The sequence below is a fragment of the Podarcis pityusensis genome, assembly GCF_964106645.2.
Source record: "Podarcis pityusensis genome assembly, chromosome: 1".
Lineage (NCBI taxonomy): Eukaryota > Metazoa > Chordata > Lepidosauria > Squamata > Lacertidae > Podarcis > Podarcis pityusensis.
In genome coordinates this window covers 72,790,198-72,806,339 of record NC_138028.1, presented here as the reverse complement: position 1 = coordinate 72,806,339, position 16,142 = coordinate 72,790,198, and the positions used below count along the sequence as shown (strand labels likewise).

Here is a 16,142-nt window from a genome sequence, read left to right as displayed (position 1 = left end):
TTGCTCCCAAGAATCAGACCCTTGAAAGTAACAAGATATATTATTACAAGATCTCTCTTCTGGGTTGAATTTCTTCAATGTTATTATTATTTAATTAATACTAGGTTTGCTAATCAAATTTTATATTTTATTCTAATAAAGAGCTACTATGTTTTTCTATACTGTTTGGGGGGAATCAATATTCATGAAGATAGAAGTATTTTTTAAAAATATTAATGATACATACAAAAAATCATCTTGCATATTTCCGTTGAAAGTCCCACAAAGTCCTATGGTATCATCTTTCCATTGAGCATCAGCTTTGAGATAGAGCCTCAAGCCCTTCCAGTCATACAGTATTTGTAATCCAATATATGACTTTATTTGCAAAAATACAGAGGACAGTTTCCGTATTTCAAATGCGTCTAGTAGATAAACATTGCAGAAAAAATGTATTAATAGTCATCTACAATATTATCAAGAGATCAGTAGTTGCTTTTATTCTTCACAATGTGTTTAATGTTAGTTGCAAATTAACCTCCTAATCGCTACTTGAATTTAACTCAAATAAAATTGTTTTGCGGAGATCAGAATGTACTCTATTTTACGAATGCCCTGAGCCCTCATCACCACCACCTTTTGCAAACCTACCCAGGTGACAAGTGGTGACACGAGGTTCTCAAGGAAGTCTAGATACTATGAGCACTTTTCAACACCACAATGTGTCCTTGTGGGTAGCAGCAGTGGGGGTGCTGATGAAGGGTTGACTGTTAAACTCTCAATGATGGAACTGACAGCAAGATAAGATCTGGAAAGAATCAAGCTAAAATAATTGCTTTGGATGATTTGTTGTTCATTGAAGCCTCCTAAAAATAATTTGTTGCTCAAGCTGATTGAGGCTGAAGATAGCTTGTCCATCAGTAAAAAGGCTTCCTTTATGTGTATCACTTAGTTCATCTATCTATATCAAGTGTGGGAAACCTTTGGCCTTCCAGATGTGGATGGACTGTAACCCCATCAGGCCCAGCAAGCATGGCCAGTGGCCATGGATGATAGGAGTTTTAGTTCAGCAGCATCTGGAGTGAATATACAACTAACATCTGGTTCCAGGGGTACCATGAGATGATGTAGATATTAGAGGAAGGAAACAGAGGGCTAAGTGAAGCTATAGGAGAAGAAAACCAGAATGATTGACATGATGGAATTAGGGCATGATATGTAGACATAATTTAAATCATAGCATTTCAACTGTGGCTAAGTGTTATTTATTTTACTTACCATCAATATAAGGCAGATTTACTTTGTACTGATCATATACCAAAACATCTCCTGAATGGGTCAGAGTCACTTGCCTCTTGGAATCTTGATTGAGAATAAGACTGACTGACTGGATACATGCTCCATCTTGATTCTACAAATAAATTGAAGAGCAGCATTGCAAAATAAGCTTGGGATTAAGACCTATTTGCCTTTTGGTAGAATTTGACAGGTGTAGAGCAGGAAAGTATCTCCTGGGAAAGTCACTGGTACACAAAAATCAGTTAATAATTTGCTTGGAGATTTTACATACCACAAAATGCAGTGCTATGAAAATGAGAACACCCAGTAAGATGATATTTATAATTTAAGAAGATAAGAAGAGCCTGCTGGATCAGGCCAATGGCCATCTAGCAGAGCATCCTGTTCTCACAGTGGCCAACCAGATCCCATGGGAGACCAGCAGGCAGCTCATGAGCACCAGAACACTCTCCCCTCCTGTGGTTTCCAGTAACTAGTATTCAGAAGCATACTGCTTCCAACTTCTATAGTGGCAAAGCAAGTTTCAAGACTCGGATAGACATGAGCTGAGATATATACCCTAGATAAGGTAGAAATGCCCATATCTGAAAGGTAAAGCACATATCTTGTACAGTGGAACCTTGGGTTGCAAATGTGATCCGTGAACCCGCAGTGTTTGCAGCCTGCAGCGCCGCGTCTGCGCACGCGCATGATGCGATTCGGCGCTTCTGCGCATCCACAAAGTGCAATTTAGTGTGCATGCATGAGCGCCGAAACCCAGAAGTAACCCGTTCCAGTACTTCCGGGTTTGGCGCGTCCACAACCCGAAAACACGCAACCCGCAGCAATTGCAACCCGAGGTATGACTGTACACAGAAGATCCCATGGTTAATTCTTGGCAGCTACTGTTAAAAAATGGCCAGGTAGCAAGTGAGAGAAAGACTTCTGCCTGAGACCCTGTACAGTCAGTCAGGTAAGTCAGACAGTACTGGAACTAGGTGGACCAATTGTCTGGCCACATACGGCAGCTTCCTATGCCATTTTCAAGATGTCCAATCAAATCCTTATATATTGTATATAATTTTATATATATATTGTATATAATTTTCAAGATGTCCAATCAAATCCTTATATATTGTAATCAAATCCTTATATATTGTATATCCTCACAGAGACATTTTCAAGATGTCCAATCAAGCCCTTAAATGTTAAGAGCAGTAGATGAATGTGGGAGTATATATTGGCTACATATATCTGTGTATGCATATGCATATTGTCTAAAATAGGCTCTAAAATCCTGGCAATAATTCTCTGATCCAATGAATTGTTTCTTTCATAACATTGACTCCGCTAACTATCAGCAGCTGCCTTCTCATGAACTGTACCTCACTCATCACCAGACATTTAATAGAAATTCCTATATTAAAATATCCTTCTTACCATAACTAACCACAAAACCTAGTGATACTGTCATTTGAGACTCAGATAAGGCTAAGCTATGCTGATCACTTGACTGATCCTCTTTCAAAAAGTGTTTAAAGCTAAATTTTACATCATTCCAAACTCACTTGCTGCATGATGATTGCTTTTGTCACCAAACCTGAGGCTCTAAGTAACTGTACTCTTTGTGATTCAATGAGTTGAAAACCTGTTCAGGTGTTATCTGGCTGTTGCTGGAGGTTTTTTCTTTTTCAGTATAGTAATCTGCTTTATTGCGATAGAGCTCTAGCATTTTAATGAAAATTTCTCAGTAACTCTACAGAAATCCAAGGCTCAGAAAAAAAAATCAAGACAGTGAAATAGAGTAATTTATGCTAATGTCTAATAAAAAAATGCAACATTTCCTTATCTCATAATTTGGTGTTTCTACATAAGACATTTTAAGCAACCGTTTTCAAAGATGACAACTAGAAACCAAGCATTCGATATTACAGTTTATTAGATTATTCACAAATCAATGCATTGTGGTTGTTAAAAACACAGTTTAACTGAATCAATCCTTATGAGTCAATGCCTTGTGCCTTGAGATTTTGTCGCTTCAAGTTTTCGTTAGACTGTATTTGATCAACAACTTAGAAAAGAAAATGCTTGCAAAGTGGCTTTGTTGGAAGAAAAGGTGCTTTATTGTATATCCTCACAGAGACACTAACAGATTATTAAAGTGGTATGTGTACAGCTATGGACTCTGTGCAGGCGCTTGGGAGATTATATGCCATTCTAAAACTGCCTTTCTAAGGCACTCTAGATCTTAACAATGAACAGTGTATCCTTTGTTGGACTTGCCATCTGCAAGATGAGCTGAACGTAGAAAGCATATTATTATATTACTATATTATTTAAACATTTTACTGAAGTCAAGAGTAGCTAATACAGTGCCCTCCAGGTGGAATACAACTCTCATCATCCTTGACCATGCTAGCTGTGACTGATGGGAATTGTAGTCCACCAACATGTGGAGAGCACTACAGCAGCTATCCATGACTTAAGTAGAAAACTATAAACCTTAGAGGAACTAGATAAAAAGTCAATATTTTCAGTACCTATAAAATGAGATAAAAAGAGCAAATATTTCTTTTTTACAAATATATATCAGATGAAATAATTCTACACCTCCCTTGGCAAAAGGTTTCAACACTGTACTGTTGACTATTTCTTTACATAACCTCCTGTTACAATACCACAGGCACCATTAGCTGCCCAGAGTGGCTGGGGAAACCCAGTCAGGTGGGCCGGGTATAAATTAATTAATTAATTAAATTAATTACATTATTATTATTAAAATAAAGTCATAAGAAAGCACATGTGCTATTTGCTATCCACCTTTTGCCACTGCATATTCAGAGACAGTTAGTTTTTTAAGAGAAATGTCTGCACAGTAATTTCTCACGACACAGATACACATAAACTGAAGGGACCTAACCTAGGACCTTCTACATCCACTGAGCTATGGTCCTTCCCCAAGGAAATTAGAACTGGATCCAAAGGTAACCTTCCATGAATGGGAGGAATCTTTCAGTGAATGAAAAGTTCCTTCCATTCACCGAAGGGGAACTTATAAACTTATAAATTTAGTTTAATCTTTTTGATAATGCCAGTTAAGTACCCACACTTGATGCAGCCCAAACATTTGCTCTTACAGTCTTACCTGTCCACAACGAGCATTTTGCAGAGTCACAGCAAATTTTCCGGAGGTGAGGCTTTTTGCCAGAATATACTGGCAAGTGGCTTGAAAAGTATACTTGCGCCCATCAAATGTCATGAAGTGAATATCTCCTGAGACTGAACATTCAGCTAAAAAAAGGGGGGGGGTTAAAAGTGTTTCAATATGTTACCAAAATATTCTGTGCTGCTAGTAATATATGATATTAAAGTCGCAATAGTGGAAAAAAAGCCTGAAGGAATTAGTGATTACAGTTTGCATTCTGGGAGCTGATAATCCTTTTAAGCATTTATATGCTGCTTTCCAGGTGTAAATAACTAGGAAAGATTGGAAAAATAATCAGACATCAATATTAACACTTGGATCACATGCAATATACCCAGTGAAAAATATTTGAATAAAATATCTGAGAACAGACATACCTGGACAGGTAAGATTTGTGCAAATCCATTTTCCTCCAGCACATGTACTGAAAACAGAAAGAATTATTTGATGTTTTAAGGCTGTTGGCATAGCCCTTATGTGGCAACTGGAAGTAACAGTTGTAGGACTGCAAAGGAAACCTTATAGTGAATGCTTTAATTGATACCAAGTCATGAAACCATGAAAAGGCAGAAGTAGGGGCAGAGCACAGCACTCTGATTGAAATTATGCCACAAGTCTCAGAATGCAAGATACACCTGGGGAACACTAAGGAAAATGAATGGGCATTTCGATGTTAATGAAGGTTTGACACAGGTCTTAAAGGTTGCATAATTGCAGACCCATAAAGTGTGTTTAGGTTAAAGTTTTGAATAGGCTATGTCACAGAATGCTCAGCCACAAACTAAAAAGCTAAGTAAATCTCTCAAAGAAATGATGCAAACATCCTCCCTACGTTGTGAGGTTCAGCAAGCCCATCACAACCAGCTGACTGCAAGTACAGCATCTTCCTCACCATCCTGTCAGCACTTATTTAAAAACTCAAGCACAGATTGTATGATAAGGAGAAGAGTCTGGGAGCTTGAAACCTTCATGCACCAAAGGCATGCAAAAGAACTGGTCACCATATTTAGTACGCAAAACCATTAAAATTAAGATTATTCCACAAAATTACAAATGGCAAAAGGAAAGAGAACGCACCTTTCTATGAAGGTGTATGCTTTACAAAAGTAAGGACTGGCACATATGCTAAGGCTTATATATTGGACATTGTTTAGGGAATTCGTGCTATATTAAAAGGAACAAATATATGGAATGTTACTAACCAGTTGTTGCATTCTTCATGAACCACAGCACCAGTTCTGTAGACAGATCCGTGATAATCACAAGGGCATTCTGATGGCCTTACACATAATTTGTTTTCATAAATAAGTCCTAAAATGAACATTTGACAATAAGAACAAAATTAGAGCCATATGCTTTGAAAAGGATCATTAAAAAACTGCCTAGTACTTCTAGCTAGAAAATGAAGATGTGATAAATTATAATTAAAATCCTTGTGTATGTTTCCTCATTGCATCTTATACTGCAAAGTTTAATGGTATAATAAAAAACAAAAGCAAAACAGAAGGTTAAGATGTATTATGAAACGGTTAAAAGCTGCTTTTGTCATAAAAAAAACAACAACTTGAGTTATAAATAGTTGCAGCCCAATACCAAAAATATTTTCACAGAAATCCATTTGATTTCTTAACATACTATCAAGTCAATATAGGGTATGCTATCACTTAGCCTCTCAGCCTAAGCCTGTTTTCTAAAATGTCATACCAAGTTTTGTAAGGCTTACTCCCAATAAGTCTGTCCCCAGGGCTATCTGATATCTATACGCAGTCATTGGGTGCTGTCATTAGGAGTTTTGGAGCAAGGCTGGATTACTATAATGAGCTCTATGTGGGGCTGCACTTGGGTCTGGTTTGGAAACTCCAGCTGGTGTAGAATGCTGCAGCCAGATTGCTGAGGGGAGCTTCTGGTCAAGAACATGTGACACCATTGTTAAAACAGCTGCACTGTCTGACCATCTGCTACTGAGCCAGGTTCAAAATTCTTGCATTGATTTACAAAGCCCTGAACAACTTGGGTCCAGGATACCTCAAGGATCGCCTGAACCCTTATAGTCCAGCTCGTTCATAGAATCTGCTCTGGGGGCTCCTCCAACTCTCTGTAGCAGACTTAGAAAAGGCAGAGAATGTGCATGGGAACAAGAGATGAAAGGAAAGTTCTATTGCACAAGAGGAAATCCTTGTATTGACAGGAGATGTTAGTTGAATACCACCCATTGCCTCTAGAATGAACCCATCTGGTTTTGTTGACAAATATCTGGAGTGTGACTTAATTACTGTGTCTTGTAGATTGCAGAAAGGCCATAAGCTTCTGAAAGGCCACAACTTCTAACAAAATTCCACACCAAAAACTGCATTACCATCTGGACAATAGCATCCATCAACACAGGGCAGTTCACTGTCAACACAGTGAGTTTTTTGCTGACATGAAACTGGGCAGCAGTCAATGCATTCATTGTAGACAAGATGCTCCTCACATTTAATGACTGGAAAACAGAAGAAATGAAGAAATGTTAAATGATTTATGCTTCTCCTTCCTGGGTTGGAAAATTGATGCTACTTTAATTTGAATTTAAGCATCTAGTGAAGTGGTCTCCATGCAAAAGCATATACTGGTTTGTCTTAAAGTCTGAACTTGCATACAATAACCAATTAAGGTACAATATTTAAAAACGAGAAAACCTGCAGAAAGGGGAATAAACGATATGCAGAATATTTTGCTAGAAGATAGCATTCTAAAACCTTGTCATTGCATACCACATTCCTTAAATTGTGCCCGCCAGTTGTGGAGAGGTTTTCCTGCTTGGGCACAAGTCCTTGCATACTCAGTTGCGATTCAATACCCCCCCCAGCACCCCCAAAAAATGAAACAGTGACACAGGATTTTAGTTTAAGTAATTGGGCAAAATTTAGGCCACAATTTTATTGAATACAGAATGTGAGTGGTATTGAATTAGGCATTGGCATCATCACGGGGAATCCCATAGAGGATGAACACCACCAGAGGGAGCACCGCCAGAGGGTCCTGACTGGCGCTCACCCCCAGTGTCCCTGTGGGGTCCTGGTATGGCCCTAGCCCCCTCCGCAGGGGTTTCGGACAAGACCCAGGCCAATCCCTAGATTTCTTTAACGGAATACCCTTGAACTTGGAGGGGCAGGTGATGGCCCCACCTCCCCTCCCCATGATTGCTGATCCAACGCCTAACGGCCAAACTTTACAAAGTTGTGACGATTGCTACGGTAGTAGCTGAAAACCAAATGGCCCTGCCAATTTGCCAGATGGAAAAATTGCTAACAGGCTCCCATTACAAAACAGGCAACCAACGAAGTCCATAGCAAGGCCAGATGAACCTATATTTAAAAATGAGAAAATTGGCAGAAAGGGGAATAAACGATATGCATAATATTTTGCCAGAAGACAGCATTCTAAAACCTTGTCATTGCATACCACATTCCTTAAATTGTGCCCGCCAGTTGTGGAGAGGTTTTCCTGCTTGAGCACAAGTCCTTGCATACTCAGTTAATGCTCGACACAAAGTTGCATTATCAGCTTCTGACCTTAACACAAAAATAAAATAAAATTGACACAGCCTTATTTTCACTGTTCTAATTAACCACAGTTTAGGACTGGGACAACACATAAAACTGCTGCTAAGCTAAAACAGAAGTGGAAGCTGCCAATCCCTTCCTTGCAGCTAAACAAAGAGTAGAGGCAGTGATTGCATTTGAGTACAAGTCATGCTGAGGCATTGTTTCCATAACTCTAAGCCATGGTTTACTACTAAATTACTGCTAATTTACTCTAAATTATACCAATGATGAACATTCAAAACGCATATAATGTTTAAATCAATAAATATTTCGCTTTAACTCTACTGCTACTCATTCTATTATAACTAGAAGTGGTACCACAAAGGACAGTCAAAAACAGTGAGAAGAGAAGCAGGCCCCCAAAAAGAGATGTATTTAATATTTGCAGAAACTTAACAGTCAGAATCCAAAGAACCCCATTCCCACAGCTACCATGGTACCTTATGCACATGAAAAAGCTACTCCTAAAGATACTGCTTGGAATGGCATTCATCAGTATGAAGTGCTGTAACTAGAAGCTGAAAATCAGCACAGTCCCATCCATACCAAGAAGTGTTTTAAGTGGACCTCTCTGAATCCCAACCACTGACTGCTAATTCAGGACTTCTCAAACCAAGACACTTACATGCATAGATCATTTGTGCAGCTGGCCATGAAAGGAAATGGGCTCACAAATTCATGGCACTCTTTGAAGGGGCTCCAGAGCAGAATGCTGCAGAATGCATACGTCCTCTGAAAACACACAAAGAATTAGTGTGAAGGAAGAAGCTTTTTTAAAAAATGCTTTAAAAAAAACAAAAATAGTCTAGAAACTAGATTATCTGATAAGTATCCAGCCTTTGATTTTGAATCCAAAGTCTGAGAGCAATGGTCCTAGAAAGATTGGCAAGGCTGCAAAGATGTTGCTGAGTAGGAGGCTTGCACAAGGGGGATTGGGTTTTTTATTATTTCCATGTCATGCTGCAGGTTCCTATGTCACAGCTCACTCTGTGCCAGAGAGCCTACCAGGCACCCCAAACTCGGCCCTCCAGATGCTTTGGGACTATAATTCCCATCATCATTGACCACTGGTCTGGTTAGCTAGAAATGATGGGAGGTGTAGTCCCAAAACATCTGGAGGGCCGAGTTTGGGGATGCCTGGTAGGCTCTTAAGAGTCCATAAGTGGTGGATTTCCAGGGAGGCACAGGGTGTTATATAGGGAAGGCAGGAATGCCATGATCCATGAATGGAGTACCATTCCATCTACAGGTTTTAGTTGAAGAGGCAGCATTGTGAATTCATATTTTATCTAGCATGTGAATTGTTTATATTTTAGGTTTCAAATGAGGTCTATCAGATTCAACACAGATGTATAATTTGTAATTAAACATACTCATATTACATTTACATAATACATGCACTATACTGTATGTACGTTGACATATTTGAATAAACACTAATAAATTGTTTTTCCCCCTCCAGGGCCAGTAGCAAAATGCTGGTATTTTTTTTCCTCATCCCTACGCAGGAAATCTAAAGCAGACTTGGTATGGGATAAGTTTTCTGATGAAACTGAAATATGGTAGCCAAAATTATGATGAACTTTTTCTTTGTCATTATGGACAGCTGTCTATGGAGACAAAAGCTCTTTCACAGATTTTAATACAAGTGAGGAAGAATTATCTGATTAAATTCTGGCACTAAATAACACAGGAATCCACTGGCTGGCTACAGCCTTTGAATGCTCAAATAGGAAGCTCTGAATAATAATTTCAAAGAATGAAATAAAAGGAGGAATTAAAAATAACTCAAGCATGATAAGAAATCTACTTAATCTATGAACCTTAAGCACTCCTCTAGGAAATAACATTTTCCACATATTTTAAGGTAGAGAGTAAAATCAGAAATGAACTTGAAAGAAGGAGGCAGATAGAATCTAAAATCATTTATACCCCAGCTAGCTCAATTGCTGTCATGTCAATTTCAGTCAGTATAGAGCCATGTGAACCATCCAGAAACTATGTTTATTATGTAAGCAATGCATCACAGCTATTTAACTAAGGGTCTCAATCCCATAACGATGGGCAGCGGTTTCTTTTTGCAATTAGGATGTCATTTATGTCATTTTTTAAAATAAGAAGTTTCAGAATTCAGTCTCATACAAGTTTATGTCTTACATCAGGGGTGTCACCTAGAAGGGGCTGAGGGCCCCCACAATTTTCAAGGAGGGGGTTGGGCCTCATCAATATTTTGCAGTGATGTGCTCATGCCATGTGCTCATGCCACACTCACATCACTCATGTATGCCACATAATGTGCATGTGACACATCAGCACATTGCACAGCATGTGCACAGAGTGTGAGCATGTTGTGGAGCACCAGCCCCCTCAATCGCGGGAACAAGCCAGTGTGCCTGCCTTACATTAATTATCGTGCCTACCTGCAAAAATGTTTGACTTTGAGTCATACAGGGTGGCTCATAGTTAAATGAGGTATCCCAGGAGAAGATGTTCTCCTGTGGAGGATTTTCTCTCCAGCTTTCTACAAACTCTTCAATGTCTTCAGTAAGTTTTCCTAGGGGAAAGTGCACAAATGCAGGAAATTAACATTTTTATTGATTGGGTTTAGATGGAAGCTATGAAAGAAATACAAAGCATCTCTGTCAGATAGATAGTTAGATAGAAGTGTGACTGCTCCTGTTAATGCTAAATTCTAATCAACAGCTCATCCAAGGCCACTTCTTATATTACATTTTGTCCTCGGGGAAAAATGGTATAAAGACATTGGCACACAAAATGCACATGAAGCCCATCAATATTGAAGAGCAAAGTATATGTAGAAATCACAAATAAACCATTTTAAAACAACACAAGAAGAAATTCTGGTCCTTTTCTGCTCATGGACAGAAGCTATTTAATAGGCAGTGCCACCACCATCCCACTGGCCATAATGTGCCAGATTCCCAGCTTTCATTTTAAAAAGCAAGCCATGCAGAATCTGAGATATGAAGCAAAATGTGCAGTCACTATTTTGCCCATTTGTCTTGTGAGAACTAACCTGCTCTCTCCTTTCAGTGTTTTTAGCCAATGGATGAAGTCATAGCAATTATGGCATTTAGGGAAGCCAAACGAGACAAAAAGAGGGCTATAGCAGTCTTGCTCTTTCTAAGTAAGGCCTGTAACTGCTGAGGAACACAAATAACATCTTAATAAATTAGATGAAATACTCACCATAACTAGTGGCAAGTTCATCTTGCAGAATGGCATTGTTGTTACCACACAGTCCATGAGTTCTGCCCAAGTAGTCAGGAGCCATCTTAATATAAACAGCAGAGGTACCATCCCAAGCCAGAGAGAATGCATACTGGTGTCTAACAATGACATATCCAGCTAATGCTTGGATATACAAGTTCCCTATGGTATATGGTAATTGTATCCTGGAAAGCCAAACAAATACCATGATAAACAAACAAACTCATTGTCATCCTTTATACCCATTATATATCAAACAGGCAGGAACGCGGGTGGCACTGTGGTCTAAACCACTGAGCCTCTTGGGCTTGCCTATCAGAAGGTTGGCGGTTCAAATCCCCACAATGGGGTGAGCTCCCATTGCTCTGTCCCAGCTTCTGCCAACCTAGCAGTTCAAAAGCACACCAGTGCAAGTAGATAAATAGGCACTGCTGTGGCAGGAAGGTAAACAGCATTTCCATGCACTCTGGCTTCCATCAGGGTAGCGCTGGAAGCGGTTTAGTCACGCTGACCACATGAAGATGAGTGCCGCACCCCACAGTCACCCCATAGTCACCTTATCCGTCCAGGGTCTTTTACCTTTACCTTCATCTTTACCTTTGCTATCAAACAGGCACCGTATCTGTGGTCTTTTCAGTGCCTGCTAAAGATGTTCCTCTTTCAACAGACCTCTTGAATACCCAGTTGGCATCAATATTGGGTCAGAATTGATTTTATGTATGTGCTGTTTTAAAATGTTTGTGTGTTTGTGTGTGTGCAAAATTGTTTTCATATATGCAGTTTTTTAACTGTTTAATATTTTAATTATATTGCAAATTGTTTTAGGATGCCTCATGGGGAAATAAATAATTAATCACTTTTCAATTATAGTAATTACTGCATTCCGCTATCAATCAATGATGCTATTTTTGTTTCCAATCACTTATATCACTCTTAGATTAGGCCCCCATTTCTGAAGAAATGTACACACACTATTTTTTTATGACTTAGGGTTACAAATACAGTGGTACCTCGGGTTACATACACTTCAGGTTACAGACGCTTCCGGTTACAGACTCCGCTAACCCAGAAATAGTACCTTGGGTTAAGAACTTTGCTTCAGGATGAGAACAAAACTCGGGCGGCGGCAGCACGGCGGCAGCAGGAGACCCCATTAGCTAAAGTGGTGCTTCAGGTTAAGAACAGTTTCAGGTTAAGAACGGACCTCCGGAACGAATTAAGTACGTAACCAGAGGTACCACTGTAATAAACTTAAAATGACTTGCCAATTGAATTACTGTATTATTATTTGTAGGAATGAAGATAGCATATAGTTAGGAATCAATTAAGGGCCCTACATCTCTGCATATCAAAATAACATGGCAAATAAAAATAAAATAAAACAAAACATTGAATTTACCCAATCCCTTTGTAGGTGACCTCACTACTTAATCTGATTTCCTCGTCTCCAGAAAAGTATAGGCTAATTGATCGTTTACAGGAATATGGAGAAGACTTGCAATCTGGATCATTATGGATCTGCCAAAAATGGACGAAATAAGTATTTTAGAAACAACTATATTTTGGGCATTTCACATACTGTTTTAGGAATGTGGCCCCAAAATGACTTTGAAATTGCAGCCTCTGTGAGTATCTCTTATATATTCCTTTAAATAAAGTAGTATTCCATATCTCATATTTATTCACTTCAGGATAAACTGGGGAACCATATTCAGCCTCCTGGTCACCACTGGAGGAAAGGTAGAATATAAATCCATTCAGTCAAAGGCTATATTACCTCCAGTGTCAGAGTCAGTACAAGAGGAGCCACGTTGCATCAAATAAAGGGCCCCAGTCCAGTATCCTTTTGTCACAGTGGGCAACCAGATGCCGATGGGAAGCCAGCAACCAGAATAGGAGTGCAACAATCCTCTTCTCACTTGTGCTCCCCAGCATCAGGTTCTCAGATACTGCCTCTGACACTGGAAGTAGTACATAGCCGTCATACCTAGTAGCCATTGACAGTTTTATCCCATTTTCATTTGGCTAATTAACTCCCTTTTAAAGCTATCCTAGTTGGTGACCATCACTACATCTTGTGGGACTTGACTGCATGTGTGAAGGAGTACTCCTTTTGAATAACAGTATTTTCATGCCTCTGAATACCAATACTGGGGAACACAAGCAGGATAGTGCTATTGTGCTCATATCCTGGCTGTCAGCATCCTAAAGGCATCTGCTTGGCCACTGCCAGAACAAAATGCTAATCTAGAAAGGACTGTGGTCTCATCCAACAGAGCTCTTTTCAATCAAACAAAACAGAAACTGACCCAGATTTTTGTGCATCATCAAATAGTATAATTTGATGGCACAAACAAAAGCAGAAAGCATTTGGAAAACTGGAAACTTGGAATATTTTGGCATAGTGAGATTATTCATCCACATTCTTTATAGCCTCAGACTAGGGATAACACATGGATCTTACAACAACCAAAGAGTGCACATGTGGTTTTTAGTTATTCCCCTACTGCAGGCCCTCCCAAACCACTCCAACAGCTTTGGGAAACCCACCATGGCATTTCATGAGACATTATGGACTGCTACCGATAAGAAAGATCAGAATTCTTCACCCCTCATGTACACAGAAGCACTTTACTTGTGATCTTAGGGGAAAGCAGCATACACTATATATGTCTACCCAGCAGCAAGTCCTGTTGAATTCAATGGGCCTTGCTCCCATTTGTGTATATGATTACAGCCATGGTAAGTTGTAGTTCCCTCCCTCCCTCCTTCCTATATTACTTGAGCCACATTCATTCATTTTTATTGCATTTATATCCACCTTTTTCTTCAAGGGGCACAAGGCAGCGTACATAGCTTTCCCCCTCCTCATTTAATCCCCTCAACAACCCTATGAGGTAGCTTAGGTTGAGAGGCAGTGACTGGCCCAAGATCACCCATTCAATTTCATGGCTGAGTGGAGATTTGAACACTGGCCTCCAAGATCCTAGTCTGATACTTTGACCTCTACACCATACTGGCTCTCTATTGGAGGAAGGCCTCCAGGATAGCCTGAGTCTTGGCACTGACCATAACAACTTCTTCCAAGCCCTCCAGGCTCTCCTCACTCAACTCCTTTCAGTTTCCAATGAGCTTGGCTAGCAGCAGTAGGTATAGTTGTCACTCACAATCTTGATCAGCTCTGAGAAATGATACCCATATGCTCCATAGCACCATGCATGCTGAAGGATTGCTTGCAAGTCAAACCATACAAGCAGCCCAACCCACTGGAACTATCAGTTCAAGAACTAGCAGGAAGCAACAGAATCAAACAATTCTCACAGTGGGGGTTTTTTAATACTAATACTACTACTAATGATAATAATGCATGAAATGCTCATATTTATTGCAAATCAGATTTATTTTAAATGATTAGGAATGAACTTTACACTGTCATTTCTCACTTGTATAGAGAAGCTCTGTTCGTCCAATTCATTCTGCCTTAAGAGAGTGTATGTATCTTTTCCAGAGAAAAAGTAGTAGAGCCCATCAAAGGTTTCATAATGGTATTGTCCCCATGTTCGGCAAATGTGGTCTCGTTCTGCACCTGTGTTGTATACTATGGCAGAAAATGAAAAGAGATGCGGGGAAAGCAATTTTTGAAACAGGATCTCTCACTAATGCCTACTCCTCTTCTGGGGGTGAGCTCCCAAAAAGGAGGAATGTTTAAATATTTATTTAGCAAAACATATACTTAATTTTAAAAACCCTCTAAGCAGTGTGCATAAAACAATTATTGATAATAAACAGGTGTGTTAACACACATAATAATATACATAAGCAGGGTTATTTTATAATACAGTCATACCTCGGGTTACAGACGCTTTGGGTTGCGCGATTTTGGGTTGCGCACTGCACCGAACCCAGAAGTACCGGAATGGGTTACTTCCGGGTTTTGGCGCTTACGCATGTGCAGAAGCACTAAATTGTGCTTTGTGAATGCGCAGAAGCGCCAAATCGCGACCCGCGCGTGCGCAGACACGGCGCTGCAGGTTGCGAACATGCTTCCCGCACAGATCACATTCGCCACCCAAGCATCCACTGTATCTTATTGCATTTGTATCATTGTGATTAACTGCCTTGAGCATCATTTGGATGAAAGGTGGGACACAAATTATCAATTAAAATCAATAAACAACACATGTAGTTGTTCAATTACTGTATCCAAGAATACAATTGAGCCTTCTTCTGAAAAGAAGTTTGCCAGTAAAGCTATAAGTGTGGGTCTTATGTCATGCTAGACACAATATGTAACATGCAAACTACTTTCTACTCACTTTTCTGACATCTTGATCCAGTTGCATTATATCGACTACAGTCACACAGTTGCCAGTGCACGCACTCACCTCCATTAAAGCATGTGAATGAATCTAATTAAGACAGAATACATAATCCTTTATTTGCAAGTCATATACATGTTAAGGGGTAATTAGATGGACACATGAAAGTAGATAATAGCAACACATGTTTCAGATAATGGACTACAAGGGTTTTCTCAGAAAACAATTGTTTGCATCTCATTTGTGGACTGAAAATCACACATCTCTTAACTGAGAAAAATGTTTTTGTTGCCAACATGTGATAGAGTGTTGGCTGCTGGTAAGCATTTATAAATCGTCCTACTTATAGGTACATCATACATTACAGATGTTAGTGGGTACCCTCCTCCAATTAGTGGGTACCATGTAGACCTGCAATTTCCCCTAACATATGGGAGCCAAACCATAGACTTTGTTTGGACTCAGAGCTATTACTACTTGTTGCAGTTTTTTGCATGGGATGGGCTGCATCCAAAGTTTCCCTTCCAGAGAAAAGGCTCCTAA

At 39.5% G+C, this 16,142-nt stretch overlaps 1 protein-coding gene across 1 annotated transcript in view; it reads right to left on the bottom strand.

The window, feature by feature from the left end:
* OTOG (otogelin) overlaps positions 1 to 16,142 on the bottom strand; it is a 96,851-nt gene that overhangs the window by 72,208 nt on the left and 8,501 nt on the right. The window contains exons 5-17 of the mRNA XM_080998498.1: positions 15,597 to 15,689; positions 14,724 to 14,878; positions 12,680 to 12,798; positions 11,260 to 11,465; positions 10,470 to 10,603; positions 8,675 to 8,781; positions 7,907 to 8,016; positions 6,819 to 6,944; positions 5,665 to 5,773; positions 4,840 to 4,886; positions 4,403 to 4,548; positions 1,258 to 1,390; positions 227 to 404 (exon numbers count right to left, since the gene is read on the bottom strand). Coding sequence (XP_080854624.1) covers positions 227 to 404; positions 1,258 to 1,390; positions 4,403 to 4,548; positions 4,840 to 4,886; positions 5,665 to 5,773; positions 6,819 to 6,944; positions 7,907 to 8,016; positions 8,675 to 8,781; positions 10,470 to 10,603; positions 11,260 to 11,465; positions 12,680 to 12,798; positions 14,724 to 14,878; positions 15,597 to 15,689 — 1,663 coding nt within the window. The remainder of the gene's footprint in view (positions 1 to 226; positions 405 to 1,257; positions 1,391 to 4,402; positions 4,549 to 4,839; positions 4,887 to 5,664; positions 5,774 to 6,818; positions 6,945 to 7,906; positions 8,017 to 8,674; positions 8,782 to 10,469; positions 10,604 to 11,259; positions 11,466 to 12,679; positions 12,799 to 14,723; positions 14,879 to 15,596; positions 15,690 to 16,142) is intronic.